Below are 20,688 nucleotides of genomic sequence, written 5' to 3' on the forward strand. Positions count from 1 at the left end.
TTTTGTGTTGTCAGCCTTAGTCCACTACATATTTTTCATAACCTTTATTCTGTCATAATTGCTAATTACATACACTAAGTGGCACACTTAACATGACCTCAAGTTTGCATTCTGAGAAATGCCACTGCATTGGTTATTGCTCTGATTAAACCAAAGCCTCTTTTAGTGTTTCATTAGTAACAGTTCATTTTTTAAATGAATTTGATGAATAGCATTCTTTTTTCTTTTACACCTGTTTCATCCTAAAACTTGCCAACATCCCACAGTTGTTAAGATGGTCAAAGTTGGTAATTTTTAATTTCTGAAAATGTTGCCTTAAGAAATGGGTGTAATTGGGTCATCTTGGTGCTCAGAGCTAGAGAAACCCTACAGAAAAGGAAGAGGAAAGAATGTAGGAGTCAGAAGGGATGGAGGACACCCTGAGAACATGGCCCACTGTATTAACCAAGAAGGGCGCATATGGGTTCTCAGAGTCTTAAGTGCCAGGCACAGAACCTGCAAGGATCTGCTCTAGGTCCTCTGTGTATGTTATGGCTGTTAGTTCACTGTTTTGTGGGACTCATAAGAGTAGGTGGGGTGTCTCTGACTCTTTTGCCTGCTCTTTGGACCCTTTCTCTCTTACTGGGTTGCTGTCCAGCAAAGTTGATAGGAGAGATTTTGCCTTGACTAATTGTATCTTGTTTTGTTGTGTTTGGTTGTTGTCTCTTGAAGGCCTGTTCTTTTCTGATGGGAAAGTGGGGAGTGGATCTGGGGGAGAGGGGAAGTGGGGGAAGCAATGAGGAGTGGAGGGAAGGGAAACTGTTCAGGATCCATTATATGAGAGAAGACTCTAAAGGGGCCACAGGAAAGCAAGTATTTGCTGGCAGCAGAGCAGAAGGGAAATCCTAAAGGATTCAAGGTAATGTTTTAAATCTAAGTGATGTTTATGTAGAAGTTTATCTCATTTCCCTTTTTTGTTAGACATTTCTCATGACAACAATGTTTATCTCCTTGTGGATACATGTTTGGGGAAGTAAATTCAACTCAATTCTATTTAAAAGAAAAAGAGAGCAAGCAGTGATGCACTCTTCTCTGAGGATCTTACGTAATTCTCTGTAAAATGTAATTTCTATAAAATGGAGTCTTTTGACACTCTCAACAGGTACCTTTTGGGAGTAATATTAAGATACTAACTTTCTCACATAAGTACCAATGCTTTTTTAAAAAAATTTCTTTGCCTAAATTGAGTTTATCACATGCTGTAATGCTGATAAAAATTTGTTTTGATGTCAGGAATATTCTATAAGCCACACTTGAGGACACCTGGTGCTACTGTAGCCCCAGAGAGTGAATAAAGGCTTTGGGGCATAAGTATGTCATTAAATTGGAGTCAGAGCTCAGACCCTCCCATTGTTAATCAGACCTCCCACTGCTGGGACAAAATGTGAAAGAAAACAAGGGAGGAAGTGTTTGTTTTGACCCAGGGTTTCTGCTCATCACGGAAGGACCAGCGCCCATCAAGGTGGTGAGAACCTAGAGTAGAGATTGCTTACCTGGTGCTCTTTCTCCTTTTCCTGCTCTGATTCTGACTCCAGTCTATGGGATGGTGCCACCCACATGCAGTGTGAACTTCTCTCCTCAGTCCCTCTAGGGAATCCCTCATAGACACTGCAGGGGGTGAGCTTTACCAATCTTGTCGGTGGTCCTCCGGCCAACCCAACCAACAATGACTAACTGACACCATTCAGAAGGAACATTTAGAAACTATTTTGAGATGGCAAAACCCATCCACAGTCTTTATGGCTGTTGGTTTTACTCCATGAGTTCCATTTTTTCACAGGCTCACGGAATGTCCGCACTCAGTAATGGTTTTCTAGTAAACCTGGAGGAGTGGGATATTGATGTTCTCATTCTCTTTGTTTCACTGGATGTGCACATGTGATTTCTAGTCATAAGATGGTTTCAGCAATCAGATTTAAATTTTATTTATTTCACTTAGAAATTTTTAAAATATATTCTAAATTCCCGTCTCCTATTGTCTTGGGTCTTATGTGAAGTAAAGTTTTCTTGACCTTAATAAAACTCATCTTAAATAAATGCAAACTCCATCAGAAATCAATTAAATCTAACATATATTAAGTTCTTGAATGTGTACTCACTCACATTTTAAATGATATGTAAGGACACTTTCCAACTTATCTGCTCAGAAAAGGACAAGAGAGTAACATATTCCGTTATAGTCTAGCTGTGATGTTCTGTCATTGGATTCCGTGGTATATTTAAATGCAACCCCTTTCACGTTATCTGCATTTCTGTTTGCTGTTTATTGAGATGCAGTCTTTCTTGTTTCATGCTTGCTATCCTTCTGTCTCAGACTCCCTCATTCTGGCATTACAACTGAGTGCCACTGTGCGTCCTTGAATGTCATTTTCTGCATCCTGCCATCTCTTACAACAATTTTGGTCTTCAGTCAAATGACATGAGGACATCTTGTCGAATGAAAAGTTACAGTAAAACACATGGATCTCTAAAACCATGACCAAGTCTACTCACTTAGGAATAAAATTAAATCTTAAACGTTCTTATGGCAAATAGCAATTGCTCCTAATTCCCATTTTAAATTATTAATGTTATTTAGATATTGCTATCACTTTTTGGCTACGGTTTTCTCCTCAATAGCCTTATGACTACCATTACTGTTCTCACGTGGCCTAGTAACAAAGTCTGTTGTTCATGTATTTTAGGGAACTCAATGTTTAGTTCAACATTTATGTTTCTGACCAACTTTTACGTTTTAATAATTTGTTGGTGTGCTTAATGAGACAATTAAAGAGTGTTCCTCATAAACTCGTGACTTTATAGAACTCATCAGAGATCAGTTGCACTGTTAAAGAATTCATAGCTGATTGTGGGAAGTTTCCGTGGCCAGAAGAGTGATTCTTAGGTGTTCCTTTACATCAGCAGTCAATTTGACTCAAGATCTAGAATGAGCTTGAAAACCAACTTACAAAACAGAACACAAGCATGCACCCTCAAGAAAGACCCCTAATAACTCCTTTACACTGTTATTTTGAGAAACAATGACTCAACTTAAAAGTCTTTGTAATGCTTAGATTTGTATAAAAGTCTTCATAATGTTCTGTCGGTGTTCCGTGTTTGAAAATATCTCATGAAGTTATTGATTTGAACGCATGGTGGCGGTGTAGGCTAAGAGAACGAATAAGAAGTCTTGGAAGCCCCGTATCGCCTGGAAACTGAAGCAAAATACGGAACCATTTGCTACTGCCGCTAAGACAAAAGCACTCCGGAGAAGAGGGGTCACCGGGAACGTGTAAGACCAAATCCAAAAATTTCACAACAGAGACTTTCCGGAAGGCCAAAGTTACCTCCGTGATAAAGACCTGAAAGGGATTTTCCCGCCTGTATCAGTAGAGATGCCACAAACAAAGGCGTGGTGCAAGACAAGGCAAGTGATGATTTTAATTGCATGGATGCTTTCATGGGAGGTGGGTTCAGAATCAATTCACTATGCCGTGCCGGAGGAGACAGAAAGTGGCACGTTTGTGGCCAATTTGACTAAGGACTTGGGACTAAGGATGGGAGAACTGGCTGCTAGGGGCGCCAGAGTGGTTTTCAAGGGGAACAGACAGTATCTGAAGCTTGACCCACAAACCCAGGATTTGGTGCTCAATGAAAAGCTGGACCGGGAAGAGCTGTGTGGCTCCACGGAGCCTTGTATGCTACCTTTCCAGGTGTTACTAAACAATCCTGTGCGGTTTTACCAGGCGGCACTGAGGGTTATAGATATAAACGACCACGCCCCAGAGTTTCCTGCCAGAGAGGTGCTCCTTAAAATATCAGAAATAACTGAGCCAGGAAAGATACTCCCTTTGAAAATGGCACAGGACCCAGATACCGGCAGCCACAGCATTCAGAGCTACAATGTCAGCGACAACCGTCACTTCCACGTACTCACTCGTAACCGCAGCGATGGCAAGAAGTTCCCCGAGCTAGTGTTGGACAAGGCATTGGACCGTGAGGAGCAGGCTCAGCTCAGACTAACGCTCACTGCGGTGGATGGCGGGTCTCCCCCCAGGTCAGGGACCACAGACATTCAAATACTTGTCTTAGATATAAATGACAACACTCCGGAGTTTGCTCAGGAACTCTATGAGGTCCAAGTCCCTGAGAACAACCCCATTGGTACACTGCTTCTTACCGTCTCAGCGAGAGATTTAGACACAGGATCCTTTGGAGAGGTTTCTTATGCACTGTTTCAAGATGACGATGTTAACGAGCCTTTTGTAATAAACTCAAAGACAGGAGAAATTCGACTGAGGAGCGCCTTGGATTTTGAAGCGTTTCAGTCCTACCATGTGGGTGTTGAGGCCGTGGATGGCGGTGGGCTAACAGAAAAGTGCTCTTTAGTCGTGCAGGTATTGGATGTGAATGACAATGCCCCGGAAGTGATCCTATCCTCTCTCAACAGCCCCATCCCTGAAAATTTGCCAGGTATCATAGTAGCAGTGTTCAGCGTTTCAGATGCAGACTCGGAAAATAACCAGGAGGTTATGTGCTCCATAGATGACAATCTTCCATTTCTTCTAAGACCATCCGTGGAGAATTTCTATACTTTGGAAACAGATAGGGCACTAGACAGAGAGAGCCGATCTGAGTACAACATCACAATCACAGTCACCGACATGGGCACACCCAGGCTCACAACCCAGCACACCATAACAGTGCAGGTCTCTGACGTCAACGACAATGCCCCCGCCTTCACACAAAGCTCCTACACCCTGTTTGTCCAAGAGAACAACAGCCCCGCCCTGCACATAGGCACCATCAGCGCCACAGACTCAGACTCAGGCTCCAATGCCCACATCACCTACTCGCTGCTGCCCACTCACGACCCGCAGCTGGATCTCTCCTCGCTCATCTCCATCAATGCCGACAATGGACAGCTGTTCGCGCTCAGGGCCCTGGACTATGAGGCCCTGCAGGCCTTCGAGTTCCGCGTGGGCGCCACAGACCAAGGCTCGCCCGCGCTCAGCAGCCAGGCGCTGGTGCGCGTGCTGGTGCTGGACGCCAACGACAATGCGCCCTTTGTGCTCTACCCGCTGCAGAACGCCTCTGCGCCCTTCACAGAGCTGCTGCCCAGGGCGGCAGAGCCAGGCTATCTGGTCACCAAGGTGGTGGCTGTGGATCGAGACTCTGGCCAGAATGCCTGGCTGTCGTTCCAGCTGCTCAAGGCCACGGAACCCGGACTGTTCAGCGTGTGGGCTCACAATGGCGAGGTGCGCACCTCCAGGCTGCTGAGTGAGCGCGATGCTCCCAAGCACAGGCTGCTGCTGCTGGTCAAGGACAATGGCGATCCTCAGCGGTCTGCCAGTGTCACTCTGCATGTGCTGCTGGTGGATGGCTTCTCTCAGCCCTACCTGCCTCTGCCAGAGGTTGTGCAAGAACCCGCTCAGGATGAGGATGCGCTCACGCTGTACCTGGTCATTGCCTTGGCGTCTGTGTCTTCGCTCTTTCTCTTGTCAGTGCTGCTGTTTGTGGGAACGAGGCTGTGCAGGAGGGCCAGGGCATCCGCTCTGGGTGGCTGCTCTTTGCCTGAGGGCCACTTTCCTGGTCACCTGGTGGATATCAATGGCACAGGAACCCTGTCACAGAGCTACCAGTATGAGGTTTGCCTGGGGGGAGAATCTGGGACTGGTGAGTTCAAATTTCTAAAGGCAATTAACCCCCAATTTCCTACTTTGGAATCTGAGAGGAAAACAGAGGAAAGTCCTACACTTCGGAATAGCTTCCTTTTCCTCTAAATACTGTAGTGTAGTAGTAAATTCTGTTTAACCTACTAAAGAGCTTTTAAGCTGAATGTGCATGCTGTTGGTATATGTTTGCCGAGGCTTATTGTATTACATCTTATACTAGTTCCTGGAACTGGAATCCGGTGTCTCAAGCATGTTAGGCAAAATAAACATAGATCTAAATTGTCAACCTGTTTGTTTGTTTATTTTTTCTATTTTTGAGATGTGGTCTCACTCTGTAGACTATGGTAGTCTGGATCTTGCTATGTAGAACTGTCTGGCCTGGAACACAGAGAGACCCACCTGACTCTGTCCCCTTAGTACTATGATTAGAGACCTCAGTCATAATGTCTCATCTGGCTTGCCCTGTTGCTATTATTCGTGAGATTGTACCCTTTTTTTCAAGACATGGTTTCTCTGTGTAGCCCTGGTTGGAACTAGCTCTGTAGACTAGGATGTCCTTGAACTCAAAGATCTGCCTGCCTCTGCCTGCCAAGTAATGGAATTAAAGGAATGCCCCACCACTGCCCAGCCAAATCTGTATTTTAAATGGTCAGTTTCTGGAGATTCCACAAGCTTCTCGATTACACTTCATAGCTGTATTTAAATTAGAGGCACTAACCTGTATTTGGCAACTTAAATAAAAAGTATTTTTAGTAAAATCTGAAATCAAATAATCTTTTAAATATATTATCATGTAAAGCCTTTGAGATTACATTTCAAACAAATGATTAAATTAATTGCCCTATTAGTGTGTAGGAATGTTTTAAATGTGAATGATATTGCTGAATTTTGCAAATTTAGTCTCATTTGGTGGTAACTAGTTATCATGTGAACCTCTAAATATAAAAATCTAAATGCTAATGCACACACCTTAATTAGCCATAATTATATTTTAGTATATCTTAGTAATTAATGTATTTCTTAAATATAAATTTTACTAAGCTATCAGTAGTTAGTGAACCTTGTGTAAGAACAGTGTGGTCTTTTAGCATCAAGGTATTTACAAATGCTGAATAAATATTTGCTGAACCATACAACAGTCCTTTTTTAAAAAAAAAACACACACACATTTTCTACAAAGAAATTCTAAATTCCTTTCTACAACAATGTGATTTTTCTGATGAGTGGAGTTTTTCTTTTAATTACAGTCATGTGAAATGTTAAACTATATCACTTACTGAGATTGTCTTCTGTCCTCCAACACAGCAAACATCTTTCTGCACACTCTACATTCTACTGCTGAGCATAAATTCAGGAGAGCACACTTTACCTTGTTTTTGTCGAAGGGTTTGAGAGTTCAAAGTTATTTTGTCAAATCCAAGTTTTACTTTCTTGAGTATCCCTATTTTCTCCCCCAGCATTCTCTGACTAAAGCCACTTGCACTCCTGGTCTTGTTTTGTAGGTTACAGTTGCCAATATCTTATGAAAAAGGCTCCTTTCAAATTTCCATCAAAGGAAGGCAAATTATATTAAGGTGCTTGGTGAATATTTACCTTCAACCTTAATCAAGGTGAACTATAATGGCCAAAGGAAGCATTTTCTCTTTGGGATTCTGGAATACTTGCCCTGTCCTTCAATAACCTCCTTTTTCTTAGGGGAGCGGGTTTTGCTTCTTCTTTTTTTTTCAAGGCAGGATTTCTATGTGTAACAGTCCTAGCTGCCTTGGAACTTGCTCTGTAGACCAGACTCTTGGCCTCAAAATCACAGAGATCCGCCTGCCTCTGCCTCCTGAGTGCTGGGATTAAAGGTGTGCACCACCAGCGCCCTGCGGCTTTTACTTCATTCATTCCAACCACACAGTTCTATTTGGAACTTCAGTGTTGTTCAGTTACACAGTTTCCACAGTCAAAGGCCACCTTCCCAAGGCTCATAGCTCAAAATCCTTCATTTCTACTTCATTGACTTCATTATCTTTTTCTTCTTCTTTGTAGAAAAGACAGTTAAACTCTGAGCCAGAGCTGACTACTTAAAGAACTTATAAGTGATATCTCCATTAAATTTTATTGGTCATCACATAGGGCACATTTATGAATGGAAGCTTCTAAGACTGCACACCACAGGGAGGATAAACAAACAAAAATCACCTTTTAGTTTTTTCTTCATGAGTTATAGGCACATTGCCATTTGGAAGTTAGAAGCTGGAATTTTAATAATATTTTTACTTACAAACAAAAAAGTTAGTAAATTTTATAATAAAATGAAACGTCTTCCAGGTCCAAAAAAAAAATTTGTGTGTCCTCCATGGTCAGAAGCTGAATGAATACTTGTACAAACAATTGTTAAATGATTGGCAGTCTCTGCAGAGCTTTCTGTAATGAGACTGTGCCTTTATGAAGATATATTTAAGAAGATACTTTTCTCTCACGCAGATTAGCTATCTTAGGGCTGTCAAATGAGGGTTGGGGGAAAGAGGAAGGAGAGAATAGGACACTTTGACCTCTATGGAGAGTGCTTTAGCCTTTACAGAGCACTTTGAAACAAAATTATCTGAAGTTGTAAAGCAGAACGCTTGGTGGCGCTGCAGGCTAAGAAACGAAAACCTGCAGCCTGCAAGACTGTAAAAGCAGAGCCATTTGCCACTGAGAAGGGGAGCTTTTTAACATTTCTGCCGATAGATCCTTTCAGAGAGGCAGATACACCACGTCCAGCAATGTCACAAAGAAAAGAAGCTCAAAATTATTGAGCCAAGATTCCTGAGTTGCTCACAGAGCAATTCTTGTGTGATTAACTGCTGCTTCTTTTGGACCTGAGGAACGATGAAGACACCACTTTACAAGGCACTACAGGAAAGGCAAGTGACCGCCATTGTCTTTCTTTTCCTATTGTGGGAGGCAGGCAGTGAGACCGTTAAGTATTCCATTCTAGAGGAAACAGACAGGGGCTCTTTGGTGGGCAACCTGGCAAAAGATTTGGGGTTGGGCTTAAGGGATCTGGTCATCAGGGGCGCCCAGATTCTTAACAAAGGGAACAAACAACTCTTGCAGCTGGAACAGAAGAGTGGGAATTTGGTTCTGAAAGAGAAATTGGACCGGGAGGAGTTATGTGAGAGCACGGACCCGTGCATCCTATATTTCCAAGTGTTACTAAAGAGCCCAGTGCAATTTATTCAAGGGGAAATACAGCTCCAAGATGTAAACGACCATGCTCCAGAATTCACGGAAAATGAAATTCTCCTTAAAATCCTGGAAAGTAGCCATCCAGGGACCAAGTTTCCACTGAAAATAGCTCAAGATTTGGACGTAGGTAGCAACACAGTTCAGAACTATACAATCAGTATCAACTCCCATTTCCACCTTCTCACCCGCAATCACAACGATGGCAGGAAATACCCTGAGCTGGTGCTAGACAAAGCACTGGACCGGGAGGAGCAGGCAGAGGTTAGATTAACACTCACGGCTCTGGACGGCGGGACACCTCCCAAGACTGGGACTACCCAGGTTCTCATCATGGTCCTGGACATTAATGACAATGCCCCCGAATTTGCCCAGGGGCTCTATGAGGTGCAGGTTCAGGAGAAAAGCCCCGTAGGCTCACTTGTTATCACCGTGTCCGCGAGAGATTTAGACGCTGGGGTCTACGGAGAGCTGTCCTATTCGCTTTTTCAATCCTCAAATCAGGTGCTTCGGGCTTTTGAAATAAATCCAGACACCGGAGAAATTAGAGTAAGAAAACTATTGGACTTTGAGGAAATTCAGTCTTACCGCATGGAAGTCGAGGCCTCTGATGGGGGAGGTCTTTCAGGAAAATGCACGGTAGTAATAGACATGACCGATGTAAATGACAACGCCCCTGACCTCACCATGTCATTACTCATCAGTGATGTTCCAGAAAATTCTCCTGAGACTGTAGTCGCCGTCTTTGGAATTTCAGATCCAGACTCTGGAGAGAACGGGAAAATGATTTGCTCTATCCAAGGCCAACTTCCTTTCCTCTTGAAACCTAATGGAGATAATTTCTACACTTTGGTAACAGAAGGCCCATTGGACAGAGAGAGCAGATCTGAGTACAACATCACCATCACAGTCAGCGACATGGGCACACCCAGGCTCACAACCCAGCACACCATAACAGTAAAGGTCTCTGACGTCAACGACAATGCCCCCACCTTCACACAAAGCTCCTACACCCTGTTTGTCCAAGAGAACAACAGCCCCGCCCTGCACATAGGCACCATCAGCGCCACAGACTCAGACTCAGGCTCCAATGCCCACATCACCTACTCGCTGCTGCCAACCCACGACCCACAGCTGGAACTAACCTCACTCATCTCCATCAAAGCAGACAATGGACAGCTGTTCGCGCTCAGGGCGCTGGACTATGAGATCCTTCAGACCTTCGAGTTCCACGTGGGCGCCACAGACCAAGGGTCGCCCGCGCTCAGCAGCCAGGCGCTGGTGCGCGTGCAGGTGCTGGACGCCAACGACAATGCGCCCTTCGTGCTCTACCCGCTGCAGAACGCCTCTGAGCCCTTCACAGAGCTGCTACCCAGGGCGGCAGAGCCTGGCTACCTGGTCACCAAGGTGGTGGCTGTGGACCGCGACTCTGGCCAGAATGCCTGGCTGTCGTTCCAGCTGCTCAAGGCCACGGAGCCCGGACTGTTCAGCGTGTGGGCTCACAATGGCGAGGTGCGCACCTCCAGGCTGCTGAGCGAGCGCGATGCGCCCAAGCACAGGCTGCTGCTGCTGGTCAAGGACAATGGCGATCCTCAGCGGTCTGCCAGTGTCACTCTGCAAGTACTGGTGGTGGATGGCTTCTCTCAGCCCTTCCTGCCTCTACCGGAGGTGGCGCGCGACCCCACACAGGAGGAAGACCTGCTTACTTTGTACCTGGTCATTGCCTTGGCATCTGTGTCTTCGCTCTTTCTCTTGTCTGTGCTGCTGTTCGTGGGGGTGAGGCTGTGCAGGAGGGCCAGGGCAGCCTCTCTGGGTGGCTGCTCTGCGCCTGAGGGACACTTTCCTGGACACCTGGTTGATGTCAGTGGCACGGGGACCCTGTCACAGAGCTACCAGTATGAGGTGTGTCTGACGGGAGGTACAGGGACAAATGAGTTCAAATTTCTTAAACCAGTACTTCCCAACTTCTTGAATGAAGCGCCTTATCGGAACGATGAGGAACCTTCCAACTTTAGGGATCATTTGGGGTTTAACTAGAAATCGTGCTTTGATCTTGTGGGATGAATTACTGTCTTCACTGATGCATGTGTAATTTCCCAACTTTTCACTCATTATAAAGAGCAAATTAGCATGTTACTAATAGTCACATTTATAGCTGTTTCTAATTGTTGATAATTTCTTGAATTTTTATTAACCAGCTTACGCTCAAGTGCACGAAATAGCTGCAAAATGTCCTTTCTTGGTGGTATTATTTTCACCACACATTTTACAATGTCAAAGATGTTTTCAGGTCCCTGGTATTTAAGCCTGTCCGATGATTTCTTGTAATCAAAGGACCCGTGTTTTTAAAGTTATGTTTATCATTAGCATGAATTTAACGCTATTGCAAATGATGACTTTCAGCTTTAAATATAATTTTCAATTATGTGAACCTTTTCATGATCTTCTAAATCTTTTGAATCTGCTGCAAGTTGTCTCAAGAGCTCTATTTTCTTTCTTCAACTGAACTGTTGATTAATCAAGACTTTGTTTTTAAATTGAGTGTTTTCTTTCAAAATTGATAAAATTTCATTAAATCATCTTTTGGCATTCTGAAAAACTTGGTCTATCAAAAAGTGATAGACTTGCTGGTACACTTGTAATTCATTTTCCATAAGTGGTTTTGGTGTGTAGCTATTTATTCTCATCCTTTTAACATGATGTGTGCTCTGTATAGTTAATACATACCCTGTAAGCACAAAGAAGGCACATTAGTATGCTTTCACCAGAAAATTGTCATTAAGTCAGCATTGTTCTAAAATAAATAATGTCTGGCATTCGGGGTGCAGCCCAATGAAAGAACATGTGCTTCACATGTACGGTGCCCTGGATCCAATGCCTGATGGAGGAAGGTCATTGGCTAATAAAGAAACTGCCTTGGCCCATTTTATTGGTTAGAACATAGGTGGGTGGAGTAAACAGAACAGAATGCTGGGAGGAAGAGGAAGTGAGCTCAGAGATGCCATGCTCCCTTCCCCCAGGCAGACACAATAGCTCTGCTCTCTGAGGCAGATGCACGCGATGAAGCAAGCCGCCAGGTCAGACATGCTGAATCTTTCCCGGTAAGACCGGTGCTACACAGTTTATTAGAGATGGGTTGATTGGGATATCAGAATTAGCCAGTAAGGGCTAAAGCTAATGGGCCAAGCAGTGTTTAAATGAATACAGTTTGTGTGTTGTTATTTTGGGGCATAAGCTAGCCAGGCAGCCGGGGTGCTGGGGACGCAGCCCCGCCGCTCCTATTACTACAAATGCCCAACATCAAAAAGAAAAAAATAAGTCAATAAGTTCTTCATATGAATGTAAATGAGATGAGCTAACGAATGAGAACAGTTCTCTAAATGTGAATTATGGTAAACTTATAACATCTGGTTAAAACTCTCAGGGGCTGCTGGAAAGATGACTTGTGCTTAAGAGCGAATATTCTTCTGGGGACCCCAGTTCATTTCCCAGCACTCACGTCGGGTGGTTCACCACAGACTTTAATACCAGCAACAGTGAGATCCAGTGCCCTCTCTGGGTGCCCATGGGTAGCCACATAAATACAGAGAATAATTTAAATATTTGGTGAAATTCAGTAGCTTAGCCATTTAATCTTTGACCTTTCTTTGATAAAAGACTTCTAAATAACTGACAATTACTTTTGCCCTGCCAAGTTTCTTCAACAGTTTGTCTAGGTTATAAAATTATTTGCATATGTCTGTTCATTATTGATAGTCTTTTGCCATCTCTTAGGTTTTTGTAGTGTTGATTGCAGTGTCTCCATTTTCATCTCTGGTTTGTCTGCTCTATTTCTGTTTTCAGAGAACTGCTCTTGGTTACCTTCATCTGTCCTGGATTATTCAGCCTCTTGATTGCTTGTTTCTACCCTACTGGTTCTTTTCATCTATTAATTTTGACCTTGGTTTGTTCTTGTCCTCTTGGTCCTTTGAAGCACGGTGACGGACTGTTTATCTCGGAGCTTTATTTTCTTTAAGTGGCTGCATTGATTGCTATAAATTTCCCTTTTAATACTGCTTTTGCTGTATCTCATTGACTGTAGAGTGTTGGGCTCATTTTTATTTGTTTGATAGAATTTTTTTATTTTAAACTTTCATTAATCAATTGCTCAATAGTAGGTTGTTTAATGTTTAAGTTTTCTATTTCTCTCATGTTAATATATGGTCTAATGTACCCTAGGGCATGCTGGAACTTCATTGGCCATGATGGCATTGAGCTTGAGATTTCACCTCAGCCTACCAAGTGGTGGGATTACATAGTAGGGCCACTACACGTAGCCTAGGTTTTCTTATCTTTGTTATGCTTGCTATGTTTTGTTTTTATTTTTACCAGAATGTAGATATTCTCCAGCTAGTTTTTAAAAATTCATCTGATTAAATATTCAGTCTTTGGTATCATAGTATTGCTTTAAAACAGCTCATTCATGTTCCATGAATGTTTCTTTCTATGGTGGCTTTTAAGTTTTAAAATAAATGGTGAGATTTAATTAATATGTGGTTATTTCCTAGTGCTATATAATGTATATGCCTCTGTGTATAATTATTATCACTGTCAAAATTGAAATACTTTCATCACCCCAAAAATGAACTCGGTGTCAATTAAAACAGACAGACAGACAGACAGACAGACAGACACACACACACACACACACACACACACACACACACCTCTAGTCCATGGTAAACTGCTAATCAGTTTTCTATATCTTTGGATTTTATTCATTCTGTACATTTTATATACATGATTTCATGTATATAATATGTAACATTTTGTGTCTGGCTTTTCTCACTTAGCATAACATTTTTAAGGCCCATCCTGTTATAATATATATCAGTATTTTCTATTGGATGAATGTACCATACTTTTCTCAATAGACATAAGAAACTTTGAACATTATAAATAATGGTGCTATAAGCACTCATATACAATGGTTTTCTGCACATATGTTTTTAATTATTTTGAGACAAGCCTATGATTAGAATTACTATGTTGCAAAGGGACTAGATCTTTGTTTTTTAAGACAGGGATTCTCTGTGTAACCCTGGCTGTCTTGGAACTCTGGAACTCGCTCTGTAAACAAGACTGGCCTTGAACTCACAGAGATCCACCTCCATCTGCTTCCTGAGTGCTGCATAATGATATCTTTTGGGTTACTGAGTTATTGTCAAAGTATTTTTCAAGGAGAATGCCATTTTACACTCCTCCCAACAGTGCACAGAGAAATGAACTCCTCAATATCCTGTTTTGTTCTTGATTGTTGTCGTCCTGTGTGTGGAGAAGCACCTTACTCTGGTTTGACTTTCAGCTCCCAGATGAAGACCGGAACTGAGAGGATTTCCATGTGTTTATTGGCCACTTGAGTATATTCTCCAATGGCATTCCTATGTGTTGAATTGTAGCAATACAGTTTAAACTAGAGCCTCATTGAATAATTTATGAACATTTTATGAACAATTCTCATGTTGTATGCTATCATTTTACCTTGTTGATAATGTCCTTTGAAGAAAGAACTTACTTTGGTAAACCCAATGTTTTGATTTTTATTTGGTGGTTTGTACTTTAGGTGTCATATTTTGGAAATCACTGCCTAATGAAAAATTACAATGATTATGCTATTTCCTACCAAAGGCTTTTTAAATTTTACCCTTTACACTTGAGGTCAATATTTTATAACACTGTTTTATTGTTTTAACCCTTAAATTTATATTGTTTTTTTTTTTGAGACAGGGTTTCTCTGTAGCTTTGGTGCCTGTCCTGGAACTAGCTCTTGTAGACCAGGCTGGCCTCGAACTCACAGAGATCCGCCTGCATCTGCCTCCCAAGTGCTGGGATTAAAGGCATGGTCCACCACCACCCAGCTTTAAATTTATATTGTTAATTTGTCTATAGTGTCCTTTAATTTTGTTACAGGAGTCGAGTATTTTATGATACTTCTGAAAGCATTAATTTTAAGTTTTAAAAGTACTTCTAATAGCATTTTCTTTTATGTTTAAGTTATTATTTTCTTTATTTTCATATCTCTGTCTTCATGTTAGAAAGTTTCCTTCTCACACTTTTTGGATGACTGTTTGATCAGTTTCCTAGAAGTCAAATGCTTATTAGATAGCCTGTATGTGGTTGAGACCAGTTGAGTGGTCAACCTTAACTTAGGGAGAGACAGTTTATTTTAGGACCAAAAATATGTGAGTTCTCTAATGGACCCATGTCATTTTCCAGAGAGGAATTCAATAACAATGTCAGTGGACAGGGTGGAAGGAACTAAAAACTTGGCATTGGTATGGGAGAAACATGATAATCTCTGCAGAATTTTCTATCTTCTCCACACTAAAGTCCAACTCTTGTCTTTGCTTTTGCTGGTACTTATCAATACCTCAGTACAGAGCTCCGACATTGTCTGACACTCAGAGTAAAATAAACATGCCTTGTTTTACAGATGGGAAGGGAAGTCTCAGATATAACCGCTCCTCATAGAGATTCTCAGCAACTTTTAGTTTTAGTTTTTCTCTGAACATTCCACTTGAATCATTATTTAACTGGAATTGATTTTTCTATTATTAATAATCTTCTTAATAAGAGAAAATAACGCAGTCTGTTATTTACCACTTGCTTGTATTCTTTGCACCTTCCAAAATTAGATTGTTTTCTTTGACGTTTATTCTTGTTCTATTCTTTTTATCTTTACAAGTTAATGTTTTAACACTTTCTCTCCATAAAGATTAAGGAGAGAATCAAGATAAACCTATGAACTCAAATTGAAAAAAATTCCCAGCTTCCTTCCTCGTGTCTTAATCATCCATATTATCTTATCCCTTGCTTCATTTCAACAGAAATAGACCTTTATGAACCTTTATAGGTCTGAAGTCTCACATGACTGAAAAGTATGGTTTAGCTGGGTATAAAATTCTTTAGTCAACATTCTTAAGATGAATACTGAGAACCAAATTCCTCTGAAAATAGCAACAAGTGTTTTAAACCACTGAGTCATCACTCAAGACCCTCCTCAAAGATTTTTTAATGCAAACATCTTATTGAATATACTGGAAGAGGACAGATGGGCTAGGTTGGAAGTACAGAACCACTTGCAAGTTATATGAACAGGGCAAGGAATATCTTTCAATGTTCAGATGATAAAATTTCATTTTGTGTAGGTCACAGCTGTGAAATTAGTGCTAGGGGAAGGAGAGCAGTCCATATTCCCTGGTGCACACTTTTAGATGTTAGTATGAGTACAGTGAACGTACCTTCCAATTCTAATTTGAGGCTCAATATAGGACTCTAGGCTTCATAGCACACTGTAGATCCATTACAGCCTGGTCTGGCCTGGCCTAGCTGCCATCACCATTTCCAGGAGAGTCTGGAGATTTGTAGGGAGACAGAGCAGAACAAAAATATGTGTTAAAGTGATGGGAAGAGGCAGTTGCCACAATACCTAAGAACCTGAGTCTGATCTCCAGGTCTCACATACATTAAGGACTCAATCTTCTTGCAACTTGTCCTCTGACAACCACTCGAGTACCATGGCATTGTGGGTGATCACACAAAAACCATAAGCCAATCTAGGAAGACTGACAACTGGCCAACCCCACTACTTGCCCAAAGTGAGGAGAGATAAAGTCCAGCCTGGACTACTGATCAACCTTACTTCTTTGGAGGATAAGGAAGAAGAGAGAAGGGATGGAGAGAAAAGAGGAGAGAAGAGGAGATGTTAAAAGGAGTGATGATGACCAAGATTTAAAAGAAGGACAATTGGTAGATCTTGTCACCTGACAGAAGAGAGTGGAGATCAATCTGCTCTAGACAGCTTACAAATCTTACTCGAGGAGGAGAGGGAGAGAGAAGAGAACAGACCGCCTCAGATTTTTTTTTACATCAAATTTTACATTAGCTCTTCCATGATAATTTCACAATTCATCTATAGTTAGCTGAACTTTAGCCTTAAGTAGTTTATTTCAATAAATACTCATGAATGGCCAGGCAGTGATGGTACATGCCTTTAATCCTAGCACTCAGGAGACAGAGGCAGGCAGATCTCTGTGAGTTTGAAGCTATCCTGGCAGAGTGCAGGCCCCAAAGCTACACAGAGAAACACATCTCAAAATACAAAAAGTACTCATGAATACTGATATAATATTTATTAATTCTTTACTGTTTGTTGAATTGTTTTCTCTGTATTTGAACAATATAAATTAGGTAAATTATTGAGCCAAAATTGCTTTCCTTCACAACATTCCTCAGTTACATTGTGTATAAAAAAAGAAGTCTGGAGCTTCTGTTTTTTTGACTTGTAGGTCAAATCCAACAAGAGTAGCCAGGCATGGTGGTCCATGTCTTTAATCACAGTACTCAAGAGACAGAAACAGAAGATTCTCTGTGAGTTCGAAGCCATGTGAACCTGAACACAAATACCACATGCACACACAAAAAATAATTTTTCAAAGATCATAACAAAATTTATCTTTCATAGATCCTTTTATGAAAACTACAGGATGGTGTCTATAAAAGGAAAAGGTATCTCAAAGTAGAAAAAGAGAGAGACTTCCAAGAAGAGCTAATAGCTATAACTTCAAAGTGTTCCACATAAGAGAAACAGAAGGGACATTGCCAAATTCTTTTTATGAGGCTACAGTTACCCTGATACCAAAACCACACAAAGACTCGACCAAGAAAGAGAATTACAGACCAATCTCACTCATGAACATGGATTCAAAAGTACTCAACAAAATACTCGAAAACTGAATCCAAGAACACATAAAAAAATCATCCATCATGATCAAGTCAGCTTTATCCCAAAGAAGCAAGGCTGGTTCAACATACAAAAATCTATCAATGTAATCCATCATATAAATAAACTGAAAGAAAAAACCATATGATCATTTGATCAGGTGCTGAAAAAGAACTTGACAAAATCCAACACTCCTTCATGATAAAGGTTTTGGAGAGATAAGGGATACAAGGAACAACATATCAAAATATAATAAAAGCAATATACAGCAATCTGACAGCTAACATCAAATTAAATGGAGAGAAACTCAAAGTGATTTCACTAAAATCAGGAATAAGACAAGGCTGTCCATTCTCTCCATATCTCTTCAACATAGTTCTTGAAGTTTCGGCAACAGCAATAAGACAACAAAAGGAGATCAAGGGGATTCAGATTGGAAAGGAAGAAGTCAAACTTTCATTGTTTGCAGATGATATGATGGTGTACATAAGTGACCCCAAAAAACTTTTCCCGAGAACTCCTACAGCTGATAAATACCTTCAGTGATGTGGCAGGATGCAAGAGCAACTAGTAGCCCTCCTATACACAAAGGATAAAGAAGCAGAGAGGGAAACTAAAGAAACAGCACCTTTCACAATAACCATAAATAAACATAAAATATCTTGGGGTAACACTAACCAAAGAAGTGAAAGACCTGTTTGACAAGAACTTTAAGTCTTTGAAGAAAGAAATTGAAGAAGATACCAGAAAATGGAAGATTTCCCATGCTCATGGATAGAAAGGATCAACATAGTAAAAATTGCAGTTCTAACAAAAGCAATATAGATTCAATGCAATCCCCATCAAAATCCCAACACAATTCTTCACAGTCATTGAAAGAAAAATAATCAACTTCATATGAAAAAACAAAAAACCCAGTTTAGCCAAACAATCCTGTACAATAAAGGAACTTCTGGAGGCATCACAATCCCTGACATCAACCCCTATTATAGAGCCACAGTCATGAAAACAGCTTGTTATTGGCATAAAAACAGAGATGTTGACCAATGGAATCAAATTGAAGACCCAAATATTAATCCAGACACCTGTAAACACCTGATTTTTGACAAAGAAGCTAAAATTATACAATGGAAGAAAAGAAAGCATCTTCAACAAATGGTGCTGGCATAACTGGATGTCAACATGTAGAAGAATGAAAATAGATCCATATGTATCATCAAGCACAAAACTCAAGTCCAAATGGATTAAAGACCTCAATATAAATCCAACCACACAGAATCTGATAGAAGAGAAAGTGAGAAGTAGTCTTCAATGCATGGGCACAGGAGACCACTTCCTAAATATAACCCCAGTAGCACAGACACTAAGAGCAACAATAAGTAAATGGGACGTCCTGAAACTGAGAAGCTTCTGTAAAGCAAAGGACACAGTCAATAAGAAAAAAAACCCAACTTACTAAATGGGAGAAGATCTTCACCAACGCCACATAAGACAAAGATCTGATCTCCAAAATGCATAGAGAACTCAAAAAATTAGACAATAAAATTCTAAATAACCCATTTAAAAATGGTGTACTGAACTAAACAGAGAATTCTCAACAGAAGTTCAAATGATCCAAAAAATACTTAAGGAAATGTTCAACATCCTTAGCTATCAGGGAAATGCAAATCAGAACAACTCTGAGATGCCATCTTACACCTGTCAGAATGGCTAAGATCAAAACCACTAATGATAGCTTATGCTGGAGAGGATGTGGAGTAAGGGAAATACCCCTCCATTGCTGGTGGGAATACAAACTTGGACAACCACTTTGGAAATCAGTATGGCAGTTTCTCAGAAAATTGGGATTCAACCTACTTCAGGATCCAGCAATACCACTCAGGCATAGACCCAAAAGATGCTCAATCATGCTACAAAGGCATTTGTTCAACTATGTTCATAGCAGCATTATTTGTAATAGCCAGAACCTGAAACAACCTAGATGCCCCTCAACTGAAGAATGGATAAAGAAAATGTGGCACATTTACATATTAGAGTACTACCCAGGGGTGAAAAAAAAAACAATGACATCTTGAATTTTGCCTGCAAATGGATGGAATTAGAAAACACAATCCCTTCCAGGACAGGCTCCAAAACCACAGAGAAACCCTGTCTCAAAAAACCAAAAAAAAAAATCCTGAATGAGGTAACCCAGACCCAAAAAGATGAATATGGCATGTACTCACTCTTAAGTAGATACTAGATATAAACACAGGGCATATAGTTCATGATCCTAGAGAAGCTAAGTAATAAGGTGAACGCAAAGAAAAACATATATAGATACACCTGAAAATTGGAAACAGACAAGATTGCCTGACAAAATTGGGAGCATGGGAGCAGGGGAAGAAGGAAAGGTAAAGGGGAAGGAGGAGGGGTGAAGCGGGGGTTGAGGAGAACTTGAGGAAATGGGATAGACAAAGTGGAAGAAGGTCAGAGATGAGAGCAAGGAAAGAGATATCGTGATTGAGGGAGCCATTATAGGGTTAGCAGAAACTGGCTCTAGAGAAATTCCCAGGAATCTACAAGGATGATCCTGCCTCAAACCCTAAGCAATAGGGGAGAAGGGGCCTAATCTTGACTTGCCCTGTAGTCAGACTGATGACTATCTCAAATTTCACCAGAGAACCTTCGTCTAACAACAGATGGAAACAGAGGCAGAGACCCACATCAGAGCACGGGACTGAGCTCCCAAGGTCTAGTTGAAGAGTGGAAGGAATGAGAATATGAGCAAAGAGGTCAAGACCATGAAGGGTTCATCCACTGAAACAGTTTACCTGAGCTAATTGGAGCACACCAACTCCAGCTGGACTGGGAAGGAACAAGCATAGGACCAAACTAGTCCCTCTGAATGTGTTGACAGTTGTATGGCTGGGGTAGACTGAGGGACCACTGGCAGTGGCACCGGGATTTATCTCTACTACATGCACTGGCTTTTTGGGATCCTATTTTCTTTGGATGTATACCTTGTTCAGCCTAGATGTA

At 41.3% G+C, this 20,688-nt stretch overlaps 2 protein-coding genes across 2 annotated transcripts; both read left to right on the forward strand.

The window, feature by feature from the left end:
- Window positions 1-1,959: 1,959 nt before the first annotated feature.
- On the forward strand, window positions 1,960-7,823 carry LOC126491977 (protocadherin beta-6-like). Its single transcript, XM_050128039.1, has one exon. The coding sequence runs from the start codon at window positions 3,414-3,416 to the stop codon at window positions 5,799-5,801; it is 2,388 nt and encodes a 795-aa protein (XP_049983996.1). The 5' UTR covers window positions 1,960-3,413; the 3' UTR covers window positions 5,802-7,823.
- Window positions 7,824-8,002: 179 nt separating this feature from the next.
- On the forward strand, window positions 8,003-13,525 carry LOC126491974 (protocadherin beta-14). Its single transcript, XM_050128035.1, has one exon. The coding sequence runs from the start codon at window positions 8,550-8,552 to the stop codon at window positions 10,941-10,943; it is 2,394 nt and encodes a 797-aa protein (XP_049983992.1). The 5' UTR covers window positions 8,003-8,549; the 3' UTR covers window positions 10,944-13,525.
- The last annotated feature ends 7,163 nt before the right edge of the window (window positions 13,526-20,688 follow it).

This window comes from Alexandromys fortis, unplaced genomic scaffold (assembly GCF_014885135.2).
Source record: "Alexandromys fortis isolate MF-2015 unplaced genomic scaffold, M_Fortis_MF-2015_v1.1 scaffold_283, whole genome shotgun sequence".
Classification (NCBI taxonomy): Eukaryota; Metazoa; Chordata; class Mammalia; order Rodentia; family Cricetidae; genus Alexandromys; species Alexandromys fortis.

Excerpts from the sequence above, each read along its gene's own strand:
- LOC126491977 (XM_050128039.1), top strand. The coding sequence starts at position 3,414 with ATGCCACAAACAAAGGCGTGGTGCAAGACAAGGCAAGTGATGATTTTA.
- LOC126491974 (XM_050128035.1), top strand. The coding sequence starts at position 8,550 with ATGAAGACACCACTTTACAAGGCACTACAGGAAAGGCAAGTGACCGCC.